Consider the following 25,092-nt stretch of genomic DNA (forward strand, 5'->3'; position numbering starts at 1 on the left):
GGAAGAAAGAAGGAAGGGGAAAACAGGTAGGATTAGGGTCTGGAAGTGTTTGCTTTTTCCCTCTTAAGATAAGAGGAAATCTGCTTATCTTATCTTTGGAGGTCAGAGGAAAGGCAGGCTGCTTCTCAGCAGAGTTTGTTCTTCTTGACCTCAAAGGTCAAGGTGCTTATCAGCTAAGCTTCCTTTTTTGGGTTCCAAAGTCTGTAGGTCCCTGTTGGGGAGGGGGGAAGCTGCTGCTATTTGGAACCCTAACAAAAGACCCCTGAAGGGTCTTCATGACTTGGATCAAATCTGGCTTGGCACCTTTCCATTCCATGACAAAATTATTGTAGTACTCACTGGGATGGAAAGGAAGATTGTCTTCAAGAGGACTGCATTAGGGCCTCGCAGAAGGGGAGACAAGTATGGCACACAGCACAGAGCTCTCGGGATTTATAACCTGTGAGGACTGGGGAATTTGATATCCTGAAAGTTACTAAGAGAAATCCTCAAGGCTTCAGAGTTGGAGAATTCTTGCTAAAACTGACTTAACAGGACTTTTTAAATCTTTATTTTATGTGCATGAGAGTTTTACCTGCATGTATGTAAGAGTACTTGTTGTGTAATACCCACGGAGGTCAGAAGAGAGCATTGGAATGGATCCCCTGGGAACTGGAGTTAGGGAAGGTTGTCAGCCACCAGTTGGAGGCTAGGAACTGAATTCGTTCCTCTACAAGAACAGCCAGTGCTGCTGAGACATCTCTCCAGCCCCCAGGATTCAGGATTTTTTTCTGTTGGTTTTTTTGTTTGTTTGTTTGTTTGTTTGGGGTTTTTTGTTTGTTTGTTTTGTTTTGTTTCTTTGAGACAGGGTCTCATTGGTTTGCCTGGAGCTTGCTATGTAGATCAGACTGGCCTTGAACTCACAGAGATCTGCCTGTCTCTGCCCACGCCCAAAGATTTAACAAGATTCTTGCCAAAGGCAGGCCATGGAGATCAGCTATCAAGGGTGGGGTATAAGGAATCTGATTCAGCTCTCAAAGGTGATCAGAAAGGAAGGTTGAAGGTTCTAGTAGCAGAATTCTTGCAAAGACTGGGTAATAAAGGCCGGAAGAGGACAGGACTGATACTGAAGGTCAATGCTGAGGTGTTGCCAAGAAGAGAGCTCAAGGAAGGAATGTTATGTGGCTTGTAAGATGCTGTTTGTTTTGAACTAGATATGCAGTTCAGCCTTCCACCCCCACTCCTAGTCTTAGGGAAGCCTCCCTTCCCTTTGCTCTATGTCAGCAGGACCTGTTCCTTAATTCAGCATCCAGTTTCTGAGTACATCTTCAGTACGAGCCCTGTGCCAGAAAACACAGAGAATGTCAGATCCCAGTGTCCAGAGGAATATGGCTTGGCTAGATCCTGCTTCCTCTGTTGGCACCTTGGCCCTGCCATTTTGCCAGGCAGCTCTCCCTACAGAAGTGGGTGCTCATGTTCTTAGAGTAACAGTATGGGCTTCATTCCGCCTTGAGTTTATGAGGCCAAGACCTCTAGACAGGGCATTCATGGTGTTACAGCTCAGCTACCTTCCTTGCATCTGTAGATCAAACCACTCCAAAGGTTAAAGTGTGATATCTTCCTGTACCCAGTCCCCCACGGCCCTCTAGGAATGTCTGCCCTCTAAAAATCAGGTGATAGAAGCAAATACTGTCAGACATCATTGAATTTTCAGGGCAGGAAAGGTCTGTAGTCCAGCCCCCTCTTTTTACACAGGCCCAAAACTGAGAGGACTTAGCCCCGTGCCCAGCACATAGAAGGTACTTAGGAAACATTTGCTTAATGAATATTAGGTTGCTTTCTAAGGATCACATCAAATTTGGTGCAGAGCCTAAATTGGAAACTAGATCTCCATACACTCTACCCCCTTTCTAGCAGCCCACTTTTGAGTACCACCTCCTTTGGTTAACCTAATAAAAAGATGGATAGGGCACCCCTATTACTTTGGTAGTGGTGAGTGAAAATTAAAACCAAGATTCTTTTTGCACCATGCAAGTGCTCTACCACCAAGCTATACCACCATCACCGCACTCCCTCATTTATATTTAGATGGCCTGGGTTCTGGGTTCAAATCCCCATCCAACCACTGATTCATTGTGACAAAACCTGAATTACCAAACTTACTTGGACCTTGGCTTCCTCCATTGTAGGAAGCGAATCATCATACATATATGAAAGGGTTGTCATGAATATCAGATGAGATATAGTTGTAGTCACTTAATGATGGGAAATATACCTTTAGGCCAAGTCTTTGTACAAATACCTGGAATGTACTTTAAAAACTGAGATGGCTATAATGTCTTTAAACTATATAATATTACAGGGTCATTGCTGTACATGTAACTGTAGGCCTCAGTGGTGTCATGTGGCACATGACAGCAACACTTACATTGCTGAACTTGTCTTTTTTGTTCTGTGTTGTTTTTTGAGACAGGGTCTCATTTATTCCAGGCCCACTCCATACTTACTCTGTAGCCAGTTTACCTTGAATTCCTGATCCTCCTTCCTCCACCTCCCAAGTGCTAGTGTTACAGGTGTCTACCATCATACCAGCTGTAAATTGTTGGATTCCATATTTGGCACACAGTAGGAACTCTTTAAATGCTAAGCCACCTTTCCCCACCAGGTGATGATGTCGGACTAGGATTGTTGTCTTATATTTAAAATGCTCCTCAAATGATAAGCAGAGATTTAGACTGTAGGAAATGGTACAAGTGAGCCTTGAATTTAAGTGAACCTAATATATAGAGAATTAGATTTAAAGAAGGCTAAAATGAAGGTGGAGGTGATTATTTAGCAAGATCCTCTAGAGCATTTCAAAGAAAATTTGATTACAAAAATTTAATTTACACACAACTTTTCCACTTCACTAGACCCTGAAAAGACCCAATTAGATTAGAAGAAAAAAATGATATAATGAGCACTGAAACCCATCCAAAAGTAGCAATCACTTGTCAATGAAACTGCTTTCTTTGATTGTGACCCAGGGTGCCATCCAATGTAGCCTGATTTCCCATGAAATGTGATTATTTTTATCCTTAAGTAGATTTCACCAGCATGGTATATTCCAAAGGATGCAGGCCCTGTGGGCTGAGGGAAGATGTCCCTTCATTCTGAAAGCTCTCTGGTCCCCAAATAACCCTAGACTTTTCTCCCATTTCCTAGCAAGTGTCTGGAGTTACCCAAACCCTGGTTTCCTTGGAAGAGAGGATGTGAGAAACTGTTCAACCAACCCTCCGGTGAGGTCTTAACCCTCTATACCCCAGACACCCTGTCACCCTTTCCATCCTCTATTGGCTCAGTTGTTAACCTCTCCCCTTACAGGCTTTCTCCCAATTTCTGCACTCTTGGGCCCCTGTTTTTTTATTAAAGTCCAACAGCAGAGGCTCAAATGTCTAACACACCCACTATGGGCACTCGACCCCTGAGCCCCCTCATTTTCATAGCTTGTTGTGTACGCCTTCTCTGGTCTGGGGCTGGGAAACACCCAAGTGGAGGGAAGAGAAGGTGGGTGGGCAGGGAGACCCCCCAGCAGGCCTTTACCAGAGGCTAGAGAAAGGCAAGGAGAAAGATGGAAGGAATAAAAACAACAATTCTAGAAGGAAACTGTGAAGAGGGAAGCACAGACGGAGGAGGGCAGAAGTCAGTGGGCTAGAAGAGCCAGGTGAACGGCAAGAGAGTGAGGCTTACAGTATGAAAATCAGAAGGCCTGGCAGATTGGATCCAAAGGGAAGAAGGTGGCCAGCATCCCAGCTGGATACCAGAGTGGTTGTTCCCACAACCAGAGTGAGTAAAGATCTCCAGGGCAGGGGTGGGCCCAAAAGTGTGAGGAGGTGGGCAAGCTGTAGTACTCTAAGCCACAAGATAAACATAAGCAATGGCAACTTCACAGGACCTCTAGGGCCAGCAGATGGATGGGCAAGCCACATCACTTTCATATTAAAAGCAACCTGGTTTTCTTGTAGAGTATAAGGCAAAGCAAACAACAGCAACAACAGCAACAATGAAACCCATAGTATTCAGTAGAAAGTTAAAAGACCCTTTATAAAAATGTCTGGCTGGGGGACAGTCATTCTGGGAAAGGGCACAAACTACTAGGGTCTTCATTCATTCTTCTCTGCTACCCAGAACCAATGGGTAATTAGTAGAAACACACCCAAGGTAGAGGTGCCATAAAAAACTACACGACATTTGAATTGCAGGTAACTAAAAGTTTAGTGTTAAAATGTGCTCCAAATGGTGCATGGAAAATACTTATATTAAAATATTGTTCTTTATTTATTTGAAAGTCAAACATGACCAGGTCAGTACCCTGTACTTTCATTGCTAAATCTAGCAACTGAATGCCCAAGATATCCCCAAAGGAGCTTTCCCACATCCTGGTCCAGGACGAGAGCTGAGATCCCTATAGTTCTCACCCATAAACTCAGGGGGCATTCAGGTCCCTTGATTGTCACACACAGTCTTTCTCGAAGCTCTATAGCACCTCCATCTCCATTCAGTACAGACATCTTAATTTAGGCCAACAATAATACCAGCAGCCACCCCACCTCTCCTGGGTCCCAAAAAGCTTAAATACTCCTAAGCTCACTCTTAAGAGAAGCTGGATGCTCCCCTAAAGGCAAGTCCTAAGCATCATTTTCTCTGACCAATGAGTGTGTTTGGTATCTGTTTGTCATTCTGTCAGCATCTGCCAGTCACTGCAGTCAATACAACACTACGGCTTGCAGCCCTCCGCCAGCAAATACAGAACTGGAATCTCTCTGCCTATATCATTCCAGACACAGATGCACACATGGTAAGGACCAGCTCTATCTCCCTCACCCTCTCACCTACCTGGGGCTAGCCTCTAAGCATAGGTCAAAAACAAGAGACTGGTAAGACTCAGAAGCTGAAGACAGAGAAAACATTTGATGATCAAAGGGATGAAAATGGAGAGCTCATACGCAGTGGTTTAAGAGCAACTGAGAGAACATATTCCTTTACAAGAGAGGAAAGGCATGACCAAATTGCCTTGACCTCAAGAAATGATACTATAAAACAACTTTAGGGACCAGTAAGATGGCTCAATGGATAAGGGTGCTTGCTACCAAGCCTGATGATCTGAGTTCGATTCCTAGAACTCACATGGTGGAAGGAGAGAACCAACTCCCACAAGTTGTCTTCTAATCTACACACACATACACACATACATACATACACACACACACACGCTTGCATGCACACATGCATGCACACACATACACACAAATAAGTGTAAAACAAATTAAAACAACTTCAGAATAGACTCTGATAAATTCCCAGGTAGTAGAACTAGAAAGAATGTTTAGGGGATTCCCTGCTGTAAGTGACCAGAATAGAGGCTGGGAATGGGCCAGGAAGAACTCTAAGCTCCCTTCTGGTCCGGGTCTTTTCAGAACATGCTGGATGGAGCACTGTGATGACCAAGAGTGCTAGACTATACAAGTTTGGGGATAGGCTGAGGGAGAGGACAGACAGCAAACAAGGTGGTCTGTTTAAAAACTATTTTCCCTCAAATAGCAATTCCACCTAGACAGTCCACATTTTCCCACCTGTGGCTCTGCTTCCACCCCATCCAGCCTCCCCACAGCAGCCCAGCTGGAAGAAAAGGCATTTTCAGTGTTAATGGACTTGCTTAAGTTAATTTCCCACCTGCTGGAGATGCTTAAGAACCTTAGATATTAAAAAAAAAAGAACCTTAGATATGTATCTGAACGTCTTTAAGCAAAATAATAATGATATGTCTTCAAGGATTATGAGGACCAACACACAGTCATCCCTTGGTTCCCACAGTCCAAAAGAATAACTAGTCAAGTCCCTTATATAAAATGACATGGTATTTGCACATAATATACCTATCCTTCCACATGCTTTAAATCATCTCTAGATAGCTTGTAACACCTAATACAATGCAAATCTATGTAAATGGTTGCCATATGGTTTTGCCTAGGGAATAATGACAATAAAAACATGTGTACATATTCAATACAGACCCAGTTTTCCCTGTATTTTTGACCCAAGGTGGATGGAAGCTATAGATACAGAATCCATGAATATGGAGGTCCAACTGGCCAGTAGTGTATATTATATAATTATATATTACATAATATATTATAAAATGTATATAGCCCTGTGCAGAAGTTATTGATGAAGTATACAGTATAGTTTGATAGAGTAAGGAGGAAGAGGTGATAGTTAGAGGGAAATACCAAAAGGCATGACCCTAGACTACATGGAATTTGCACTCTGATCATGGTGTGAAATTTTGCAGAATAATCTAATACAACCCCAAGTCTAGTGCTAGATTGCAGGCTTTAGATGCTAAGAAATACAGTATTTCAAAGGAAATCAAGATAGCAGACTGGGGGAGTTTCAAAGGGCTTCCTGGAAGAGGTGCCCACTGTGGCAAGACAGAAAAAAAAACAAACCTGGACTGTAATTGGGGCCTTCCACGTGGCACCTGACTCCATGAAGAAAGCTAATGATAGTGTTGTCGATTTCCTAGAGTGAATACATTAGCAAACATGATGAGAGGCGTGCATGGATTTCAGGCTTCACGGGAACTACAGGTAACAGCCTTTTACCTACCCTCATTGCTTCTGCTGGTACACCTGAGGTGGTCACAGAGGACCTGGCATGGCAGGGTCCTTAGCAGCACCTCAGGCTGGTGTTCACCCTTGTCTCCCCAGCTCCCATGAAACCAGCATGTTTCATAGGTCAAATACCTCATACCCCACTGGCTACACGTCTTTACAGAAATGAGGCAGCTGGCCCTCCTGGCTTCCTTCCCATACTCACCGCCTCTGCCACAGCCAGGCCTAGCGAAGTCTTCTAAGCTTGGTTTCTGAGATAATTGCTATTTCCACTCTATCGACCTGCTCTTCCCTTCACATGCTGGCTCATTTGGGGATAAAGTTTTACTTTGCAGATCTTTTTACAGACAACATCACTTTGCATGGCCAAATGAGACATAAACACAGAAGCTCTTAATGATGTCTAGGTTTCTGAAGGGGCCTCCCACCCCGATCCTGTTCCCTTAAATGAAAGACAGCTTTCTTTGTTGATCCTCTCACATTCCTCCTGAGCTTCAAGGTACTATGCCTCCCTCATTGTGAGCCCTAATTCTCACTGCCACAGTTGTTGGATTTGTTTTCCCACCAATCCTCAGATATGCCTCTAGTTTAATGTCCTTATCAGCCCTCAAGTCTTGTCACTGAGTCTTATCTTTCCTTAGAACACCCACAGGCAGCTTTAGCTCTTTTAGACTGGCAGAAGCCAAGAGCATTCTTTTCCTGCTAAAAGTTTGAAAGGCCCTCCATAGAGACCTACAGCATAAAGCACAGATGTGTGGTCCAGGGAGCTCTGTTTATTGACTGCCTGCAAGACTGTCCTCAACATCTCCTACCCCTCTTCCTTCCAGTGGGGGGATAAGCTTAGTCTAGAGACCCCTGTGACATGCACAGAGCCAGTACTATATTACACATCACCTACAAAGTCGCATTCCTCACTTTCATCTTCACCCTCACCTCAGACGTCTCTACTCTGTGCAGGTACTGCTGTGGTGACCCTGGGGAAAGCAGCTGTCTGGACTGACAGTCGCTACTGGACTCAGGCTGAGCGGCAGATGGACTGCAACTGGGAGCTCCATAGGGAAGGTAGAAGGTCTACATGGATTTGGTCCCCCAGCCCCGGACCCCAAATTAGGTTTGGGGAAATATAGATGAGTGGCTATACTCCAGCCTCTGTGGAAAGCTCGGGGAAATATAGATGAGTGGCTATACTCCAGCCTCTGTGGAAAGCTCAGGTAATATGAATCCATCTCTGACCTTTGAAGCTGACATAAAGAACACATGTGATAGAACTATCACAGACAAATGTCTGTCTGGGTGTGAGACTGGTCCTGGAGAGGAATATCTCTCTCTCTCTCTCTCTCTCTCTCTCTCTCTCTCTCTCTCTCTCGCTCGCTCTTTATAAGACAGGGTCTCCCTGTAGCCCCAGCTGACCTGGAACTCACTATGTAGACCAGACTGCTTTTGAACTCCCAGAGACCCACCTGCCTCTGCCTCCCAAGTGCTGGGACCAAAGGTGTGCGTCACCACGCCCGGCTCCTTCCTATCTTTCAGCTGATGCTGTTTCCGTTGCCACCTGGATCCTTACTGAAATCCCTGCTGGAGGACGTGTGGGCTTTGACCCCTTCCTCTTCTCTGTTGGTATGTTCTTCTCTTACAATGAAGGTGGCTCAGTCTTCTGGGAGTAAACAAACATACTTGCTTAGATATAGGGCAATGTGACCATAGAGAATTTTGAAGCTGTGGTTGCAGAAATATTTTGCAACAAAGATATATTCATGGATTGTGTAATGAAAATATGTTAAAAGAATGAATACAAACTTTTGAAAAGGTCATGAGTACAGAAAGCCTACCCAGAAGACTTAGAATTAAGGCTTCATTAAGATTCAGTGGATAAATAGTCCTAGATATCCTTGACCCCAGAACCATCCTCTGGGTCCTGGCACTCTATTATGGTACTTGAAATCACTTGGAAAACTTTTCTGGAGGTAGCTTAGAAGGGTCAAAAGTGTTTAAAAAGGGGGGGGGGGCTTTGAGCAAAACAGGGTCCTGGGGAATACAGCTCCCTGATTTCCGGGGCCCTAGGCAGCTGGCCAGCCAGCCCATGCTATCAAAGATAGGCTCTTCATAAAGACACACTGAAAGGCTTCTACTTCCAAACTACTTTCCTTGTTGACCTATTCAATGACCATCACCATTCCTCTGAATGGTGACATTGCTTCCTATTGAAAATGCTTAGTGGTACAGAGAGACCACCCCAATCACTGGCACTTTAAAAATGCCAGATTAGGGCTAGAGAGCTATTTCAGCATTTAAGAGCACTGACTGCTCTTACAGTGGATCTGGGTTCGATTCCTAGTACCCACATGGTGGCTGACAACTGTTTATAACTCCAGTTCCAAGGAATTCAATGTCCTTTTCTGGCCTCCATAGGCATTGCACGGCCGTGGTGCACTTACATACATGCAGGTACAACACACACAGCATAAAATAACAATAATAAATTAAAAATAAAAAGACTAGATTAGAGCCAGGGATGCAGTTCAGTGGTAGAATGCTTGCTTAATATCCACAAGGTCCTGGGTTCAATTCTTAGTACAAAGGGGGGTGGGAATAGACAAGATTAGCCACTTGGCAGTGCAGCACTGACTGAGATGGGCTCAGGACAATTAGACTTGGAAAGCAGAAAGAGGTAGATGAGAGACACACTGTAAGGCAAAGGTACTCATTTCAGACAGGCAAAGGCCAGACTCCTGGGGCAGGCTTTGGGCAGCTCCAGCTGCAGAAGCCAAGCAAAGGCAGGGTTGCAGAACTAATTTTGCCTGGATTGGTTTTCCCTGAGGTGTAACTGGGCAAGGGGCAAATGACTCATTCCTGTCTCTGCAGATTCCTGGGAGGATTATGATAGGACATTCCAAGACTCCAACAGACACCTGGTATCCATTACAGACAACCTTGTAGACCTGGCATGGGGGTCAGAGAGGCCCCCAGTGCTAAGTCCACCTATTTATGCCCTCCCGGAAGCATTCACAGGTGATTTTGTAACCCCATTCTTCCCAACTCGTGCCGTCAGGGGTCCCTACCAACATGGGGACTCAGTGCCGCTTTTCTTTTTTCCTGAAAATGTTACTAACCAAAGTACAAATGTAATTGTTCATAAAACTTACCATGTCCCCGAGTCACCTGAAATGCTTGGTTAAAGTGTAGAGTTTTGTCCTCCCCTCTGCTCACAGAGTCCAAAGGTGCTCAGACTATGTTTAGAAAATACTGAAATAAGCAGTATTAGGATTTAAAGACAGGGGTTACAGCAGAAAGAAAGGGAACAAGAGAGTCAAAGAAAGGTTTTGGTTTTTTTTTTTTTTAAAGCTTTCTAGAAACTGAAGAGATTGTTCAGCATTTAAGAGCACTTGGTGCTCTCGAAGAGGACCCGGGTTCCATTCTCTGCACCCATACATGCTGGCTCACAACCATCTCTAACCCCCGTTCCAGGGGAGAATCCACCGCCCTCATCTGGCCTCTGACAGCAGTGCACGAACTTCATGCACTTACATAAACACATGTAAAACACATAAAATTTAAACTTAAAAAAAAACTTAAGCCTTAAGAGTTGTTTGGCAGTGCAGACTGATGTGTACTGAGTCATTTGACTCTTTACCGTAGTGAGGAATTTAGATTTGGGAGATGACTGACTTTGACAGAAGAAGTAAAGAAGTTCAGTGTTGGTCCATGGCACAGAAAAAGGTTCAGGTTTTGACTGGACCACAACAAGAAGGTTAACTGACCCAGGAAATTCTAATGTCTTTAACCATGACCTCATTGGGATTATCTAAATCCATTGCAAAAGATCCGTATGCAGTATGTTTCTTGTAAGTAGTAACTAAGTCCTGCCTGGAGCTAGGGTACTGATTATGAATCAGGGTCTTGGTCACTAACCACCCCTATCTCCCTACAAATTTGAATGAGCCAATGCAGTTGGGTTCCTTGTCACATTGAGCAATCTTTTTCCACACGCAAATTCTTGTATTGTTTCTGGCTTAGAAAAGAATCAAGAAAACAGGGAAATTTCAAAATTGTGGTTATGATGAAAGAAGTAGAAATTGTATCCAATTTTCTTTATCTGTTCCTATGTAACTTGCAGAATCATTCTTTACGTACCTTGACATAGTTTTTTAATATTTTATTTATTATTTTTATTTTATGTGTATGTGTGTATTGCCTGCATGTAGGTAAGTGCACCCGTGTCATGCAATGCCCAAGGAAGACAGAAGAAGCTGTTGGATCCCCTGGAACTGGAGTTATGGACAGTTGTTAGCTGTCATGTGGATGCTGGGATTTGAACCCAGGTCTTCTGCAAGAACAGTCAGTGTTCTTAACCACTGAGCCATCTCTCCAGCCCCCTTGACATAGTTTTTAAAGAAACTTGCTATCTACAAGTATTTGATCATAAATACCACTCATCTTATACAGATTACAAATGTCATATTTGTCCCAGGAAAAGGTGGGGATAAAAGGGAACAATCTACCAGGAATTGGGACAGAATTCACATGGATTTTGTCATTTCCCATAAGCTAGGGGATGCTGAGGCATCACTAGTTTTCAAGGAAAAGCCGTGGAAGCCCAAGAACAGAGTTCAGTTTCAAGAAGCCTAGATAACAGAGATTCTTCCTCTCCAGCCATGTGCAGGTTTTAAAGCTGGGGTGCAGGGGCAGGGATAAAGGAAAGAACATGGAAAGTTGGCTACTCAAACATCAGACCATTTAAGTGTGATTTTGTTTTCTTAAAATGTATTATATTCACAAACCTGTGTTTTTGTGAGTTTTATGTTATGTTGCTGAGGGTTTGGGAGGTTTGGGTTATTTATTTATTTATTTATTTATTTATTTATTTATTTTTATGTACATGTGTTTTTATGTACATGTGCAATGCCCACAGAGGTCAGAAAAGGGCATCAGACCCCCTGGAATTGGAGTTAAAGATGGTTGTTAGCTGCCATGTGGGTGCTGTAAATTAAACCTGGGTACTTGTGTTGTTTTGTTTTGTTTATCTTTTTGAGACAGGGTCTCCTTGTAGCCCTAGCTTGCCTGGAATTCACTATGTAGACCAGGCTAGCCTCAAACTCACAGAGATCCACCTGCTTCTGCCTCCTGAGTGCTGGGATTAAAGGCATGTGCCACCACACCCGGCCCTCTTTTATTTTTGAGGCATAGTTTTACTCTGTGGCCCAGGCTGACCCGGAACTCACTATTTGCCCAAGCTAGCCTCAAATTTATGGTGATCCCCCTGCAGCAGCCTCCCAAGTACTGGGATTACAGGCATGAGCTACTAAATCAGGTGGTGGCACATGTCTTTAATCTGAGCATTTAGGAGGCAGGGGCAGGTAGATCTCTGAGTTCCAGACCAGCCAGAGCTGCATAGTGAGACCCTGTCTCAAACAAAACAAAACAAAACAAAAACCATAATTTTTTAAGTTAAAAGGAGCCAGTGAAAGAAGACTATATATGATTCCATTTATATGGAACTCCCAGCTTTGGCAAATTCACAGAGACGGCAAGTAGATTAGTGAAAAAAGAGGGAACAGGGTGTGACATCTTAATGGGGACAAGGTTTCCTTTTGGGATGTTGAAAACATTTGAGGATGAGGATTAGGTACTGGGGATGGTTGCACAACACCGTGATATACTTAAAGCCAACAGAATCATGTACTTTACATAGGCTAAAAAGATACATTTTACATTAGATCTTTAATAATAATAAAATAAACCTAAAATGTATATCATATTCAAATCTTTGGTTTTAGTTGATTTAGTTTTACTTGTTGGCATACAGTTTGTTAACGGCATTTGATTATTATTGTTCTTTGTATCTGGGCCCAAGTAGGAGTCTTAATACTTATGTCATTTTGACAAAAAAGTTCTTGGTCCTGCCTAGAGAGAAACCCTTTATATGCCTCAGAGGAGGCAGGGATAGAAATAAAAGCTGAAGTCCTGGAACCCAGATACATGCATCTTAGAAAAGACAGTACCAGACACAATGTTACTAAGAGAGTACAGCATCTTAGAAAGGACATGCATCTTAGATACATGCAGATACATGCATCTTAGAAAGGACAGTACCAGATACAATGTTACTAAGAGAGTACAGCATCCATACAATTTAGAAGTGTGGGCTAGGTCATCACACAGATATGGGTTCAAATTCCAGCTCCCCTTCTTTAGCTATGAAATTCCGAGTAACTCACTTTACCTCTCTGAGCCTCAGTTTCGTTATCTGTAAAATGGGACATATAATAATTAAAACAATGCACACAAAGTGCTTAGCCCAGAGTCTGTGAATTATTAATTAATTACTTGAGTTACAACAGGGGAGAGTTGAATATGCCCACAGCCTTTTCCCTTTATCCTTCTAGAGCAGCACTTCTGCTCTTTCTCTATGCTTATTGGTAACTCCCCCCCCCCAGGCCAGGCATGCTCCAGGCATGGTAGTATGCACCTTTAATCCCAGCACTTGGGAGGCAGAGGCAGGTGAATCTCTGTGAGTTTGAGGTCAGCCAGGGGCTACCTCAAAGAGACCCTGTCTCAAAAAAAAAAAAAAGCAACATGAGACTTAGAAAGTACTCAGACACCTCTACATATACTGTTCCATGTGCTTTATAACTGTTAATCCATTTGAGTCATGTAGCAAACCTATTGAGGTAGATACTACTATTATAACCCATCCTCCTCTTACAGATATGCAAAATCTGACACAGGCATCTAGTAATTTGCCCAAGGTCACACCCAGCTAGTAATGGGAAAGCTAGATTAGAAGCCCTGTCTGGGTCCAGGGTCCATATCATTAATGACCACAGAAGTCAGAGTTTGTTTGAAAATAGAGTTCTGCTGCTTTTTGAAACATGGAGAGCTGGGGTAGTTCCGTGGTAGAGCACATGCATGGTCCTGGGTTCCACCCACAGCACCAGACATAAAGGAAAACTATTACACTCAGGGAGATTCCCAGGAACCCCATGCCAAAGACAAGGTTTGTCACTCACATTTCCTTTGGGTTCCTTTCCTTCTAGGGAGCACTTGGCGGGAAAAAGTATCTGTCATCCGAAGCTACATGCAGAACCATACCATGGCTCCAACAGGTCTCCTTCTGTCAGCACTTGATGAGACAGCCTGTGAGTAGGGATTATGGACATGGATAGGTCCTGTGGCTCCCCTCCAAGCCTCCTGGGCCCTGTAGCACGGAGTCTATCCTCAAACAACCATATATCCACCAGTTGCTATGAGGTCTTATAGCCATAGCCTGTGGAAATTCAGAGGGGGAAGAGAACAGCAGCTTGGGGCTGCAGACTTAAGAAGCCAGGGAGCAACAAGCAAATAGGACTAGCCCACAGGCCACTAGAGGAATGGATAGTCCACAGCAGCAGAGTGCTTCTGTCTCCTTAAGGGGAAGAGGGTCAACAAACACCTCCAGCAGGCCTGGCCACCATCCCAGGCCACTCACATTCACAGCTTTGACACCCAGAGTGACCTCACTCTTTCCCCACGTCTGAGGGCTTTCTGCCCGATCTCTAAAGCAGGGCTTCAAACATTCTGGAGACCTACTGATACTGTGTCCTGAATGTTACCTATTTACATTTTTGTAAGGGAGAAATTCATAGCTCTCTTCAGCATGTGAAAGAAGATTGAGAACTATTCAAAGGCAGATTCCATAAGCTGCAGCCAGGACTCTTGAGGCCAAAGAAAAATGTTGGTCAAAAGAGTCCAAAATGCCTGCCCTCCATGCAAAACAGTCTTAAAGAGTCTCACGATTCTTTTCCCAGGGCTCTTCAACCTTCGCAGCAGTGACATCCCCTACAACCCCTTCTTCTACTCCTACACGCTGCTCACGAACTGTTCCATCAGGTACAGCTTGTCCTTGGTTTGTTGTTGTGAATTTCCTCCAACTTCCACACTATCCTTCACCACTGACTCCACCTCAGTATTCAGCCTTCAGGCTGCTCATGAGTTTGGGTACCCACTATAGCAGACTTCTCTAGGAGACCTCCCATTGGCTGTTCCTGACCTCTTCACTCTGGTCCCAGTGGACCCAAATCTGGTCCCTTGACTCTCTATGCTGGTTTTCTGTGACCTTTAGAACAAAAGAACTGTGTGGGCATCTTTGTGTTGTTCTTAGAAGATAATCAGGACCTTCTGGGACTTCCTTCTCCACCTAGGTTGTTTGTAAACAAGAGCCGCTTTAGCCCTGAGACGCTGCAGTACTTGAATACAAACTGCACAGGCCCATTGTGTGTACAACTCGAAGACTACAGCCAAGTCCGTGACAGTGTGCAAGCCTATGCCTCGGGCAATGTGAAGATCTGGATTGGGCTCAGCTATACCACCTATGGACTCTATGAAGTGATACCCAAGGTGGGTTTGCCAGTCCCTGACCTGCCCCTGCTCCAGGTACACCAAGTATCAACTTAAAATGAGATTCCTTATCCATTCAGCCAGTTGATTAGTCAGCACATGTGCAGCATGTTCCCTTCTATGCCTCACTAAGACACGACAGAGGAGGAGGTCTGTCCACAGAGCCAGCACAGTTTTTTAAGGAGGCTAGAAAGAATACAACCAGAGGCTAGCAGAGGCTTTAGAGTCAGCCAAACCTGATACTGATTCCGGCTCTTTTACTAACTGACCATACAGTAACAGGTGAGTGGCTCAGCCACTATAGAACTCTATTTTCTAAATTCTTTATTTATTATTTATTTTTATGTGTATGAGTGTTATGTGTGCATATATGTAAGTGCATCCATGTTCGTGCAATACGCACAGAAGCCAGAAAATGTTGGATCCTCTGGAACTAGAGTTATGGATGATTGTTAGCTGCCATGTGGGTGCTGGGAACGGAACCAGGGTCTTCTGCAAGAGCAAACAATGCTCTTAACTGCTGAGACATCTCTCAGGCCCTAGATCTCTGTTTTTTAAAATAGCATTAGAGCTGGGTATAGTTGAACACATCTTTAATCCCAGAGGCAGGAGGATCTCTCTGAGATCAAGGCCAACTTGGTCTATATAGCAAGTTCCAGGCCAGCTGGGGCTACAAAGATGTCCTATTTCAAATGAATAAAATAAAATAAGAGTTGCTGTGAAATTTCAAAGAAATAGTACCCCAAAGTCCAGTGACTGGTATAGTTGGCACTCAGGGAATACTAATCATTATACATATAAGAACCTTATACCATCACAAGAGCCATGGAAGCTCTGAGTCATGCCAAATTGCAGGTATCAGGACAATGTTCATCAAGGAAGCCTTCCTGGAATGCAGGAGGGAGGGCTCAGCTGCATGTGGAAGATTAGGAAAGACACACACAGCCAGAGAGCACCCAAAGAGAGGGCATGGCTGTGACAACAGCAAGTCATACAGTCTCACCTCAGCTAGGACTTCCTCCTTGTCCTTTATAAACACTGCTGTTCCCTGGACGGTGTTTCAAGTCCTCCTTTTGCTCCCTGCTCCCAACAGGAGAAACTTGTGAAAAGCAGCTACTCCCCAGTGATGGAAATCAAGGCTGTGAAGAACAGCAAGGAGCAGGCCCTCCTGAAGGCCAGCCATGTAAGTCCAGGCAGAGGGCCTCCATGCACTTTTGGGAGCTCTGTCTGATGGGATGGCAAGAAATCCTTCCAGAGGCACCTGAGGAAGACCCTTGGTGAAAGCAGGGAACACACACCAAATATCAATACTAATATCTGTTTATATATGGTGATATATATTACTTTGAGCACCACCTAGGTTAAATATATATTAGCTATAATGATTTCCTCGCCTGGCAAAGGATGGCTTACTTTTTAGAATATTTTTGTTAACATTAGGATAACAGACTTCATTTTGAAAGAATTTTTTTTGGAGAAATTGTGTGTGTGTGTGTGTGTGTGTGTGTGTGTGTGTGTGTGTATGTGTGTTCCTTGATGTCGTTCCACCTTATTTTTTAAATGAATATTTTATTGAATTTTTGTGCATTTCATACAATACATCTTAATATTTAGACACCCTTCCCCTATCTTAGCCCACCCCCATAGCCTGCCCGCTGGATTTCATGCATTCTGTCATATACCTTAAAAACCTATCTGGTCAACTTTAGTGTACCCAAATGTCCCTCGGTGTGGTGTGTGTTCATCCACTGGAGCCTGTTCGTGCTATCTAGCATCACGCCCTTAAAGAAGACCAACTCTCCCTCACCAAGAATTGATTGGCTGCCTATAGTTCCTTGACTAAGGTTGGGGTCTCCTGTCCATTCTTAGGGAATTTTTTTAACATACACTGCTGTAGAGAAAATTACCCTAAGATTCCCTATGTCCCCATTACCCAGTTTGAGTAATCATCAAGTCATGGCCAGTGTTTCATCTATAACCCCCAATGCATGACCTCCACTTCCACCCCTTTCTGGTGGACTATTTTATTTTATTTTCAGTTTTTATTTATTTTTATTTTGTGTGTATGAGTGTCTTGCCTAGATGAATTTAAATGCACCACTTGCATGCAATGCCCATGGAGACCAGAAGAGGGCGTAGGATCCCCTGGAACTGGAGTTACAGACAGTTGTTAGCTGCCATGTGGGTGCTGGGAACTGAACCCCAGTCCTCTGCAACTGCTGAGCCTTCTTTCCAGCCCTCGTGAATTATTTTAAAGCAAATCCCACATACCATTTCTGCTGTCAACATTTAAGTATTTCTAAATTAAAAATGCTTTTAAAAACATGACCACACTATGATCAGATATAAACATTAACGAAAATCCTTTATATCCAATAGCCAGGCAGACCCTCCTGATTTTAGAGTGCTCAATCCCAGGGCAGCCATCTGATCTTCCCTAAGTGAGGAGGCTGCCACTCTGGCCTACCTCAGCCCCTGCTTGCTTCCTGCTCCAGGTGCGGGATGCTGTGGCTGTGATCCGGTACTTAGTCTGGCTGGAGAAGAACGTGCCTTTGGGCACGGTGGACGAGTTTTCTGGGGCAGAGCTCCTGAATGAGTTCCGAAGGTACAGGACTATCTTTCGGTGTGGGGGTGGGGAAGTGAGGAGTAATTAGTCCCCTTCAGAGGAAGAAAGAGCCCTGCTTGTTTTGGAAATGGAATTGACAGGTTCTTGGGTGGTCTAGGAGCCACTCAGGGGGTGTTGGAAGACATTCCCCAGCCCTGCTGAAAGCGACGGCAGCTCAACAGCACCCCCTAGCGTCTTCCTCAGATACAGCTCGCTCACACTGGGAGAGGCTGGCTCAGGCCAGTGGGCCCCTTGGACCACTTGAGAGTTTCGGTAGGTTTGTGGTATAGTCTAGGGTTCAGGTGCAGGATGTAGCCCATGGAGAACTACCTTTCTTCCCTTCTACCTGTAAAATGGAGGCAGAGGGGGAAGAATCGGTGTCCACAGTCTAACGTTCACTGTTCTTGAGTGAGCTCTATTGAACGACAGGGCAAAGCTGAGGTAAGTGGAACCAGGTAGGGCTGTGCGAGGCAAATGGAGTGAGACTGTGGTGAAGGCAGTTGGGCTTTCATTTGTTCTGTTGAGCTATCTCTAGGCAGAGCTTAGTCCCTTGACCATTCACTGGCTATTCCTTGCCCTGCCCTGTCTAGTAAAGAAGACTTCTCTTCTGGACCCAGTTTTGAAACCATCTCTGCTAGTGGCCTGAATGCTGCCCTGGCTCATTACAGGTACTTCATGATAAAGAATTTTCTAGAGTTCTTGTGGGCAGGGGATCTGTTTGTAGGTTCACAGAGAATAAAGTGGGAAGAGAATACTCTGAACTTTGAGTCCACATTTAGGATTTGAGGCTTTTGCATTGTTAGGGGAGGTGGTCACCTGCAGTTGGGAATCTCTTTATCTGTATGCGGGTTGCCAGCATGTAAGCACACCGATGCATGCAATGCCGGTGAAGGCCAGAAGAGGGAGTCAGATTCCCTAGAGCTGGAATTTCAGGTGGTTTTTAGCTGCCATATGGGTGCTGGGAACCCAACCATGGTTACGAGCAGTCAGTGTTTATAACCACTGAGTCATCTCTCCAGCCTCCAGCCTGAGTGGGCTTTTTTCCCCCAAGAGGCTGGGACTTTGTGTTTGGGTGCTGAGGTCTGCAAGAGAAGCACAGATGCGATTAGAAGATTTTATTTGACTTTCTGTGTTATTTATGTTTTCTATTTATTTCAAGACAGTTCTCTTTTTTTGAGACAGAGTCTCATGTAGCCCAGGCTAGCCTCAAACTTACTATGTAGCCAAGACTGGACCTGATCTCTTGATCCTCCTGCCTCAACCTCCTAAGTCCTAGGATTATAGGTGTGCACCAGCATACCTCGCTTAAGATAAGGCTTTGCTTTGGAACTCAGACTGGCCAGGAAATTGTGATTCTCCTGCCTTGGCTTCCCAAGTACTGGGATTACAAGGCATGAATGCCATGCCAAACTCTATGTTAGCTAATTTTTTTTTAAGTTCATGAGACCGCACAGACAAAAACCTGCTCACTCTGCTTCTACCAACCCCACAGTAAGTCCCAAATACAAGTTAGCCAGATGCTTGGCCCCACAAAAAACAAAATGCTATAGGCCTGCCTGATAAAATTCAGATGGCCAAGTTGACCAGATGCATCAGGTTGGCATGACAGGAAAGGGTCAGATGTCCCTCCAAAGAAAGATGTGGCATGTCTCAGAACTCCCCTGGTGCCTCCCAAGCCTTGCCAACAAAAGCTAGAGAGTGGCAAAGTAGGTATTCCTCATTCATGTAAAATCTTGCCCTCCAGCCCTACCCTTAAAGTCCCTTTCCTTCCTGTGCCCTGGCTCATTGGGGCCCTCGTAGATGCATCAGGAAGTTAGGGACAGACAGTCCAGGCCCAGCTCCTCCCTGTTTTTCCGTGGGGCCTCCCACAAGTCTCTTGGCCTCTGTGGGTCTGTTCTCTTTACCTAAGTAGCATGGCCTCTGAAACTCTCTTCACTCCCCTCCTTGAGGAACAAGGTCTTATGTGGCCAAATGGATAAACAGAAGTGTGATGAGGGCAGCAGCTGCAGCAGGAGCTAAGTGCTTTCCAAGGGTCCTTTGGGAGATTGTGATTTCCCCAGAGCAGAGAGCCTGGAAGGCTGGCCCCAGCAAGCCAGGAGGGAGATTCTCTGTTTCTCCTCAGTGCCCACCCACACGCCTACCCTGTGTGCCCAGCGCAGGGTTCAGATTCTTCCCTCTCAGTGTTTACTCTCCTTCCCAGCCCAACCAAGGAGCTGCACCGTAAGCTGTCCTCAGATGAGATGTACCTGGTGGATTCTGGGGGACAGTACTGGTAGGTACACCCCATCCTGAACTGTCTCAGCTATTAGCTCACACATCCTGTGGCTTCTAAAAGCAGGCTGAAGCTGTCCTTTCCTGGACCATGGGCCTTCTTCATCTGAGAGAGCAGGGACCTGTGCTGAAGAAGCCCTGGGTAGCCATCACATGTTCGCATTGTGGGGTCCCTCCACAGTGTATCGGAATAATGGTGGCACCCACGCAGCACCTGTGTGAAAATTAGGAAAAGACTCCCCTGGCTCAAGTAATTTAAGTCTGCAAATTATTACAACAGCTCTGTCTGGCTGCACAAACATACATACCCATAATCTCACCCACTCATGCAAGCCCGGTACATGGCCTACATGTCCTCAAAGCCATGTGTATGTCTCAGCCACCCTCTTTCCCTATGGCAAGATGACTGACCATGTCAGGTTGGAGATGAGGGCAGATGAGAGACACAACCATTTAGATGTGTTTCTTCTGTACAGTACACAACCTAAACACTTGGATGTGACAGCCATGCTAACTGTAGTCCTTCCAGATGTGTGGCTAATCACTCACAGTTGTGCTGAACTGAGAGCGAGGAGCTAGGCGTGCTTCAGCAGCTTTCCCAGCCTTTTTCCTGGGGAAAGGGTGAATGTGCTAAAGACACAGGCTGTTCATTTCTTCCTAGCACAGCTCACGGGGAAGCCAGAATGCCTTGTGCTCAGCTTAGCAGACTGTACTTATCACCAGTTTGATGCTGTGTGTACTTGAGATGGCCGCAAAGAGGAAGTGAATTTGTGGGGGTGTGTTGAGTTGGGGCATGCTCAGAGGAGGGTGAGGCAGGGAAATAGTCACCTCACTTCCTCTTCTCCCCTAAGAAAGAAGCTCCCCACACCCCATGACCTACTCCCAAGGAACCCTAGAGCACTGGAACCCTTTCTCTGTGCCTCCCTGGTGAACGTTGTGTGCTCAGGGACCAGCTCAGCATGTGGAGGGGAACCACTTATAGCGACTGATTGGGAGTCAGACCTGCTGGCTCTGAGAGAACTTCACCTTACTGGAACTCTGAGTAAATCACTGAGCCAGAGCCATACTAGTAATGGAGAGCACCATGCAGTCAGAATGTGTCCTGTTCTCCAACTCCTGGATGACTTTATCAAGCCTTAAAGAGGGAGACTTCACAGCGTCATGGGTTCTGTGTCCTCATCTATAAGGAAGCCTGCTCTGCCGGCCTCCATGTCTCCATAGGACATGAAGAAGTGTCCTATGGATGGTAAATAACTGTGACCATGGGAGTGTTAGGGTAATGCCACCTCTCTGAACCTTGGTCTCCCCATCTTAAAACAACAAAAAAGAAGCAATTCCTTGCAGTCTCCTAGGAAACCATGAAGAAGCCTTGCTTTTAAGTCTAGACTGACTTAAGGACACCCAGAGCTACAAAATTGCCAAAATGAGTAGGATGGGGGAGGAGTATATGTGGGAGTACCACATTTGTCCAAGAACATAATGGCTCTTGCCTTGAGAGCTCCGCTGGGCCCTTTTGGTGCATGGATGCTTAAGGCACAATTACAGTGATCACTATCTCCATTTTCCCTCCTCCTTTCCCTTCCTTCCATCCCCTCCCCTCCCCTCCCCTCCTCTCCTCTTCTCTTCAATCTCACAATGTAGCCCTTGCTTTCACAATCTTTTTGCCTGAGCCTCCTGAGTGCTGGGATTTAGAGGCCTGCACCACCATGCCTGGCTCTCCATCTTCCTTTTGCTTTCCACCTGGCCCGATCCCAGCCCTGTCACCTGAACCCCAGTAGAAACAAACAGTAGAAAATGCACAGGAAGGACATGGCCCCGGCCCTTCCTCCCAAGTGTTCAGCAGAGAGGGATGTATTGGTTTCCCTTCTTTACAGGGACGGGACCACAGACATTACCAGAACAGTCCACTGGGGTACCCCCACTGCCTTCCAAAAGGTAAGTACTGGACCGTAAATTCCCCCCTGCAGCTCCTCCAAGAGTCCCTTCACCAAGAGTCCTTTCATTTGAAAGGGTAAAACTAAGGTAAGGACCAGAGAGGTTACATAGTTTGCCCAAAGTCACAGAAGTAATTGCCAGGAAAGTGAGAGCAAGTTCAAGCTACCAGTAAGCCTCAGGCCAGGCCTATCCTCATGTCATTTCAGTCTGTGAGTATACAGACATTTCTTCTGTGCCATCCATGTCTCCAGCCTGTGCTTTGCACAAAGGAGAGAAAGGTATTCCTAGTGGAGGAAAATGGCAAAGGGCATCGCAGAGGTGTGAAGGAGCTCCAGCTGCTTAGAAAACAGGGAAGGAGAGCTGCTCAGCTAGGATGGAGCTGGGACACTGGCTGACGAAGGGCGGGACAGAAAGCTGCTTTTATGTACTCAGCCAGCAGGCTATGAGTCAGACATTGGGCTAGAAACAGAGAGCGAGGCCCTATGCAGGCCTCCAGGAGCTCATGGTTTAGCAAGTTGAGGAGTCTGCTTCCTCAGAGCACCAGATGGCAAGCCTGTGCAGGTGTGTGTAGAAGGGCAGTGACCACATGGCCACCAGCAGTGACCAAAACAGGCTACCACTGCCCGCTTCCCTACCCCAACAGGAAGCCTCACCTACCACATGATCAGGCCTAACCCAAACTTCAGGTCTTACGAAAACTAGAGGAGTGGGGCCTGGCATGGTAGCACACGCCTTTAATCCCAGCACTTAGGAGGCAGAGGCAGGCGGATCTTTGTGAGTTCGAGGCAAGCGTGGTCTACATAGTGAGTTCCAGGACAGCTGGGGCTACAGGGAGACCCTGTCTCAAGAAGACAAAAAAAAAAAAAAAAAGAGGCAGAGGCAGGTAGACAGGCAGATCTCTGTGAGTTTAAGGCCAGCCTGGTCTACATAGTGAGTTCCAGGCCAGCTAGGGCTACGGGGAGAACCTGTCTCAAAAAGACCAAAAAAGAAAAAATAGGTAGAGGAAGGTGCCACGGCATGGGGGCACACACTGGGGAGGTGGAGGCAGGAGAATCATCTGTTCAAGGCCAACCTTGGCGACATAGGAAGTTGATGGCCTACCTGAACTATAATCAGGGGCAGAGGAGAAACAGGTTTAACTTTGCCTGAGTATTTGCTCTCTGCCTTGTGTTCAGTGTCAGTCTACCTTATCCTACAACCTTAGGAAATAGGCACTGTTAGTATCTCATTACAGATGAAGAAACTGAGGTACAGAGATGTAAAAGAGGATTCCAGCCAGGGACTCTGCCTGCCACTCTGTATAGTCCCTCTACAATCATGTCCTCAGCACATGGTAATGGCCCATGGAGTTTCCAAAGACAACTATATGGCGCCAACCCCAGCTCTGGGGACACCTTCCTCCCAGCTTCCTATGGCCATCCATCTTTCAAAACCTGAGTGACCACACATGAGAGTGTGTCTCCCGATACCCTGGGTCTGAGCCTCTACTCCTGTTTGCTTCTAGGCCAAGCAGCCAGAAACTCCCTGGTTCCTCCTCCTATTTTCCACATCACCTTTGCCTCTTTCTCCACCAGGAAGCATATACACGCGTGTTAATGGGAAGCATAGATCTATCCAGACTTGTCTTTCCTGCTTTTACATCAGGTGGGTTTCAGAAGCTTAGGCTCTGATTTTATAAGACTCAGATTGCCACCCTGGGAGGCTAGTGGGACATTCCCTTTCCTCACGTTTATGAGAAAATCTGCCAGAGAGAGAGAGAGAGAGAGAGAGAGAGAGAGAGAGAGAGAGAGATTGATTTACCCAAGGTGCTGCAGAGGGTTAGTGGGAAGTCAGGCCTTGCATCCAGGTCCCCTGCCTCCTAATGTAGGGGAAGCCAATATGGGCTGCAGAAGTCATGGAAGATACTTGGAAGAAGTCATGGTGAAAATGCTAAGCCTTAACTAGTGGGGAGAAATTTCAGTAGAATCAATAGTCCAGATACTGTGTCCAATATGTAGAGTGCTGGAGATAGTGGGGGTCTGGGCTAGCCAGAGAGCTACTCACTGACTTCATCCATCAGAGGACTCTGTCCTACCCCAGTGTCCTCGCAAGAGCCCCTGTCCTCAGATACAACCCTGGCAGTTGAGCATGAAGAGCCAAGGAGAACAGTCTGGGTCCAGCCAACTGAGCAGGAGCAATCCCTTTTCCCCTCCAGGGAGAATAATGGACGCTTTTGCCCGCAGAGCCCTGTGGGAGGTTGGGCTCAATTATGGTCATGGAACAGGACATGGCATTGGCAATTTCCTCTGTGTACATGAGTGTAAGTATCTTCTGAGCCCCTGCTCAAGTTCTCCCTTGTCTGATACCTTCTTATGAGACACAGCCTTACACAGGCATGGAGATTACCAACCTACCATGATACATGATCTACCCAAGGTCACCCAGATTGTGGGAAGTGATACTCCATGGGCTAGGTGAGGAATGCTCACAGCTGGTATTCCAGAGAGAGAACAAAGACCTATGACAAGCAGCATAGACCCCAGAGAGATAAAAGCCAAAGCCTATCTGGTGAGTGCTAGCTCACTTCTAGAGATGCCTAGGGACTGTCCTTCCAGTTACCTGTTCTCTCCTAGAACCTGCTCGCTTCCAAGCTGGTAAGATAGAGAGCTGACACCATGCTTATGTATCTTCCTTTCCAGGGCCAGTGGGATTCCAGTATAACAACATTGCCATGGTCAAGGGCATGTTCACTTCCATTGGTATGGCTCTTGTGCCCCTCTACCCCACCACCCCATCCCAGTGTGGAGTTATCTGAGAGTACAGTCAGGTGTACCCATCTTTTCAGCACATGCTGAGCACAGGTTTAGTCAAGCTCTACCATTGCACTCTCCCCCAACTCCAACCCCAAATGGCTTAACCCAACCTCCCTGTACCCATATCCTCTCTTTCTGCTATTTTTGGGGGATTTTTAAATTTTTTATTTTTATGTGTATATGTGTATCACCTGCAGGTAGGTGCACCCATATTGTACAATGCCCTGCAGAGGTCATTGGTCCTGGAACTGGAGTTATAGATGGTTGTTAGCTGCCATGTAAGTGCTGGGAATCAAACCCAGGTCCTCTACAAGAGCAGCCAGTGCTCTTAACCAGTGAACTATCTCTCCGGTGCCCTGTTTTGGTTTTTTGAGACCATCACATGCAGCCTAGATTCCCTTTGAACTCTATATAGCCAAAGCTGGCCTTGACCTCCTGATCCTTCTGCCTCCACCTCTCCAGGGCCGAGAGTACAAACATGTGC

The 25,092-nt window shown here is 45.7% G+C and overlaps 1 protein-coding gene across 1 annotated transcript in view; it reads left to right on the plus strand.

Annotated features, from left to right (window-relative positions):
- Positions 1 to 25,092, plus strand: part of Xpnpep2 (X-prolyl aminopeptidase 2) — a 36,255-nt gene that overhangs the window by 5,351 nt on the left and 5,812 nt on the right. Inside the window, exons 2-18 of the mRNA XM_008826709.3 lie at positions 3,184 to 3,257; positions 4,706 to 4,816; positions 6,545 to 6,608; positions 7,590 to 7,694; positions 8,163 to 8,249; positions 9,495 to 9,641; positions 13,667 to 13,768; positions 14,417 to 14,498; positions 14,810 to 15,005; positions 16,099 to 16,188; positions 17,501 to 17,610; positions 18,201 to 18,278; positions 19,811 to 19,882; positions 21,756 to 21,816; positions 23,391 to 23,460; positions 24,011 to 24,115; positions 24,495 to 24,554. Coding sequence (XP_008824931.1) covers positions 3,184 to 3,257; positions 4,706 to 4,816; positions 6,545 to 6,608; positions 7,590 to 7,694; positions 8,163 to 8,249; positions 9,495 to 9,641; positions 13,667 to 13,768; positions 14,417 to 14,498; positions 14,810 to 15,005; positions 16,099 to 16,188; positions 17,501 to 17,610; positions 18,201 to 18,278; positions 19,811 to 19,882; positions 21,756 to 21,816; positions 23,391 to 23,460; positions 24,011 to 24,115; positions 24,495 to 24,554 — 1,614 coding nt within the window. The remainder of the gene's footprint in view (positions 1 to 3,183; positions 3,258 to 4,705; positions 4,817 to 6,544; positions 6,609 to 7,589; positions 7,695 to 8,162; positions 8,250 to 9,494; positions 9,642 to 13,666; positions 13,769 to 14,416; positions 14,499 to 14,809; positions 15,006 to 16,098; positions 16,189 to 17,500; positions 17,611 to 18,200; positions 18,279 to 19,810; positions 19,883 to 21,755; positions 21,817 to 23,390; positions 23,461 to 24,010; positions 24,116 to 24,494; positions 24,555 to 25,092) is intronic.

This window comes from Nannospalax galili, unplaced genomic scaffold, assembly GCF_000622305.1.
Source record: "Nannospalax galili isolate Female #2095 unplaced genomic scaffold, S.galili_v1.0 scaffold371, whole genome shotgun sequence".
NCBI lineage: Eukaryota > Metazoa > Chordata > Mammalia > Rodentia > Spalacidae > Nannospalax > Nannospalax galili.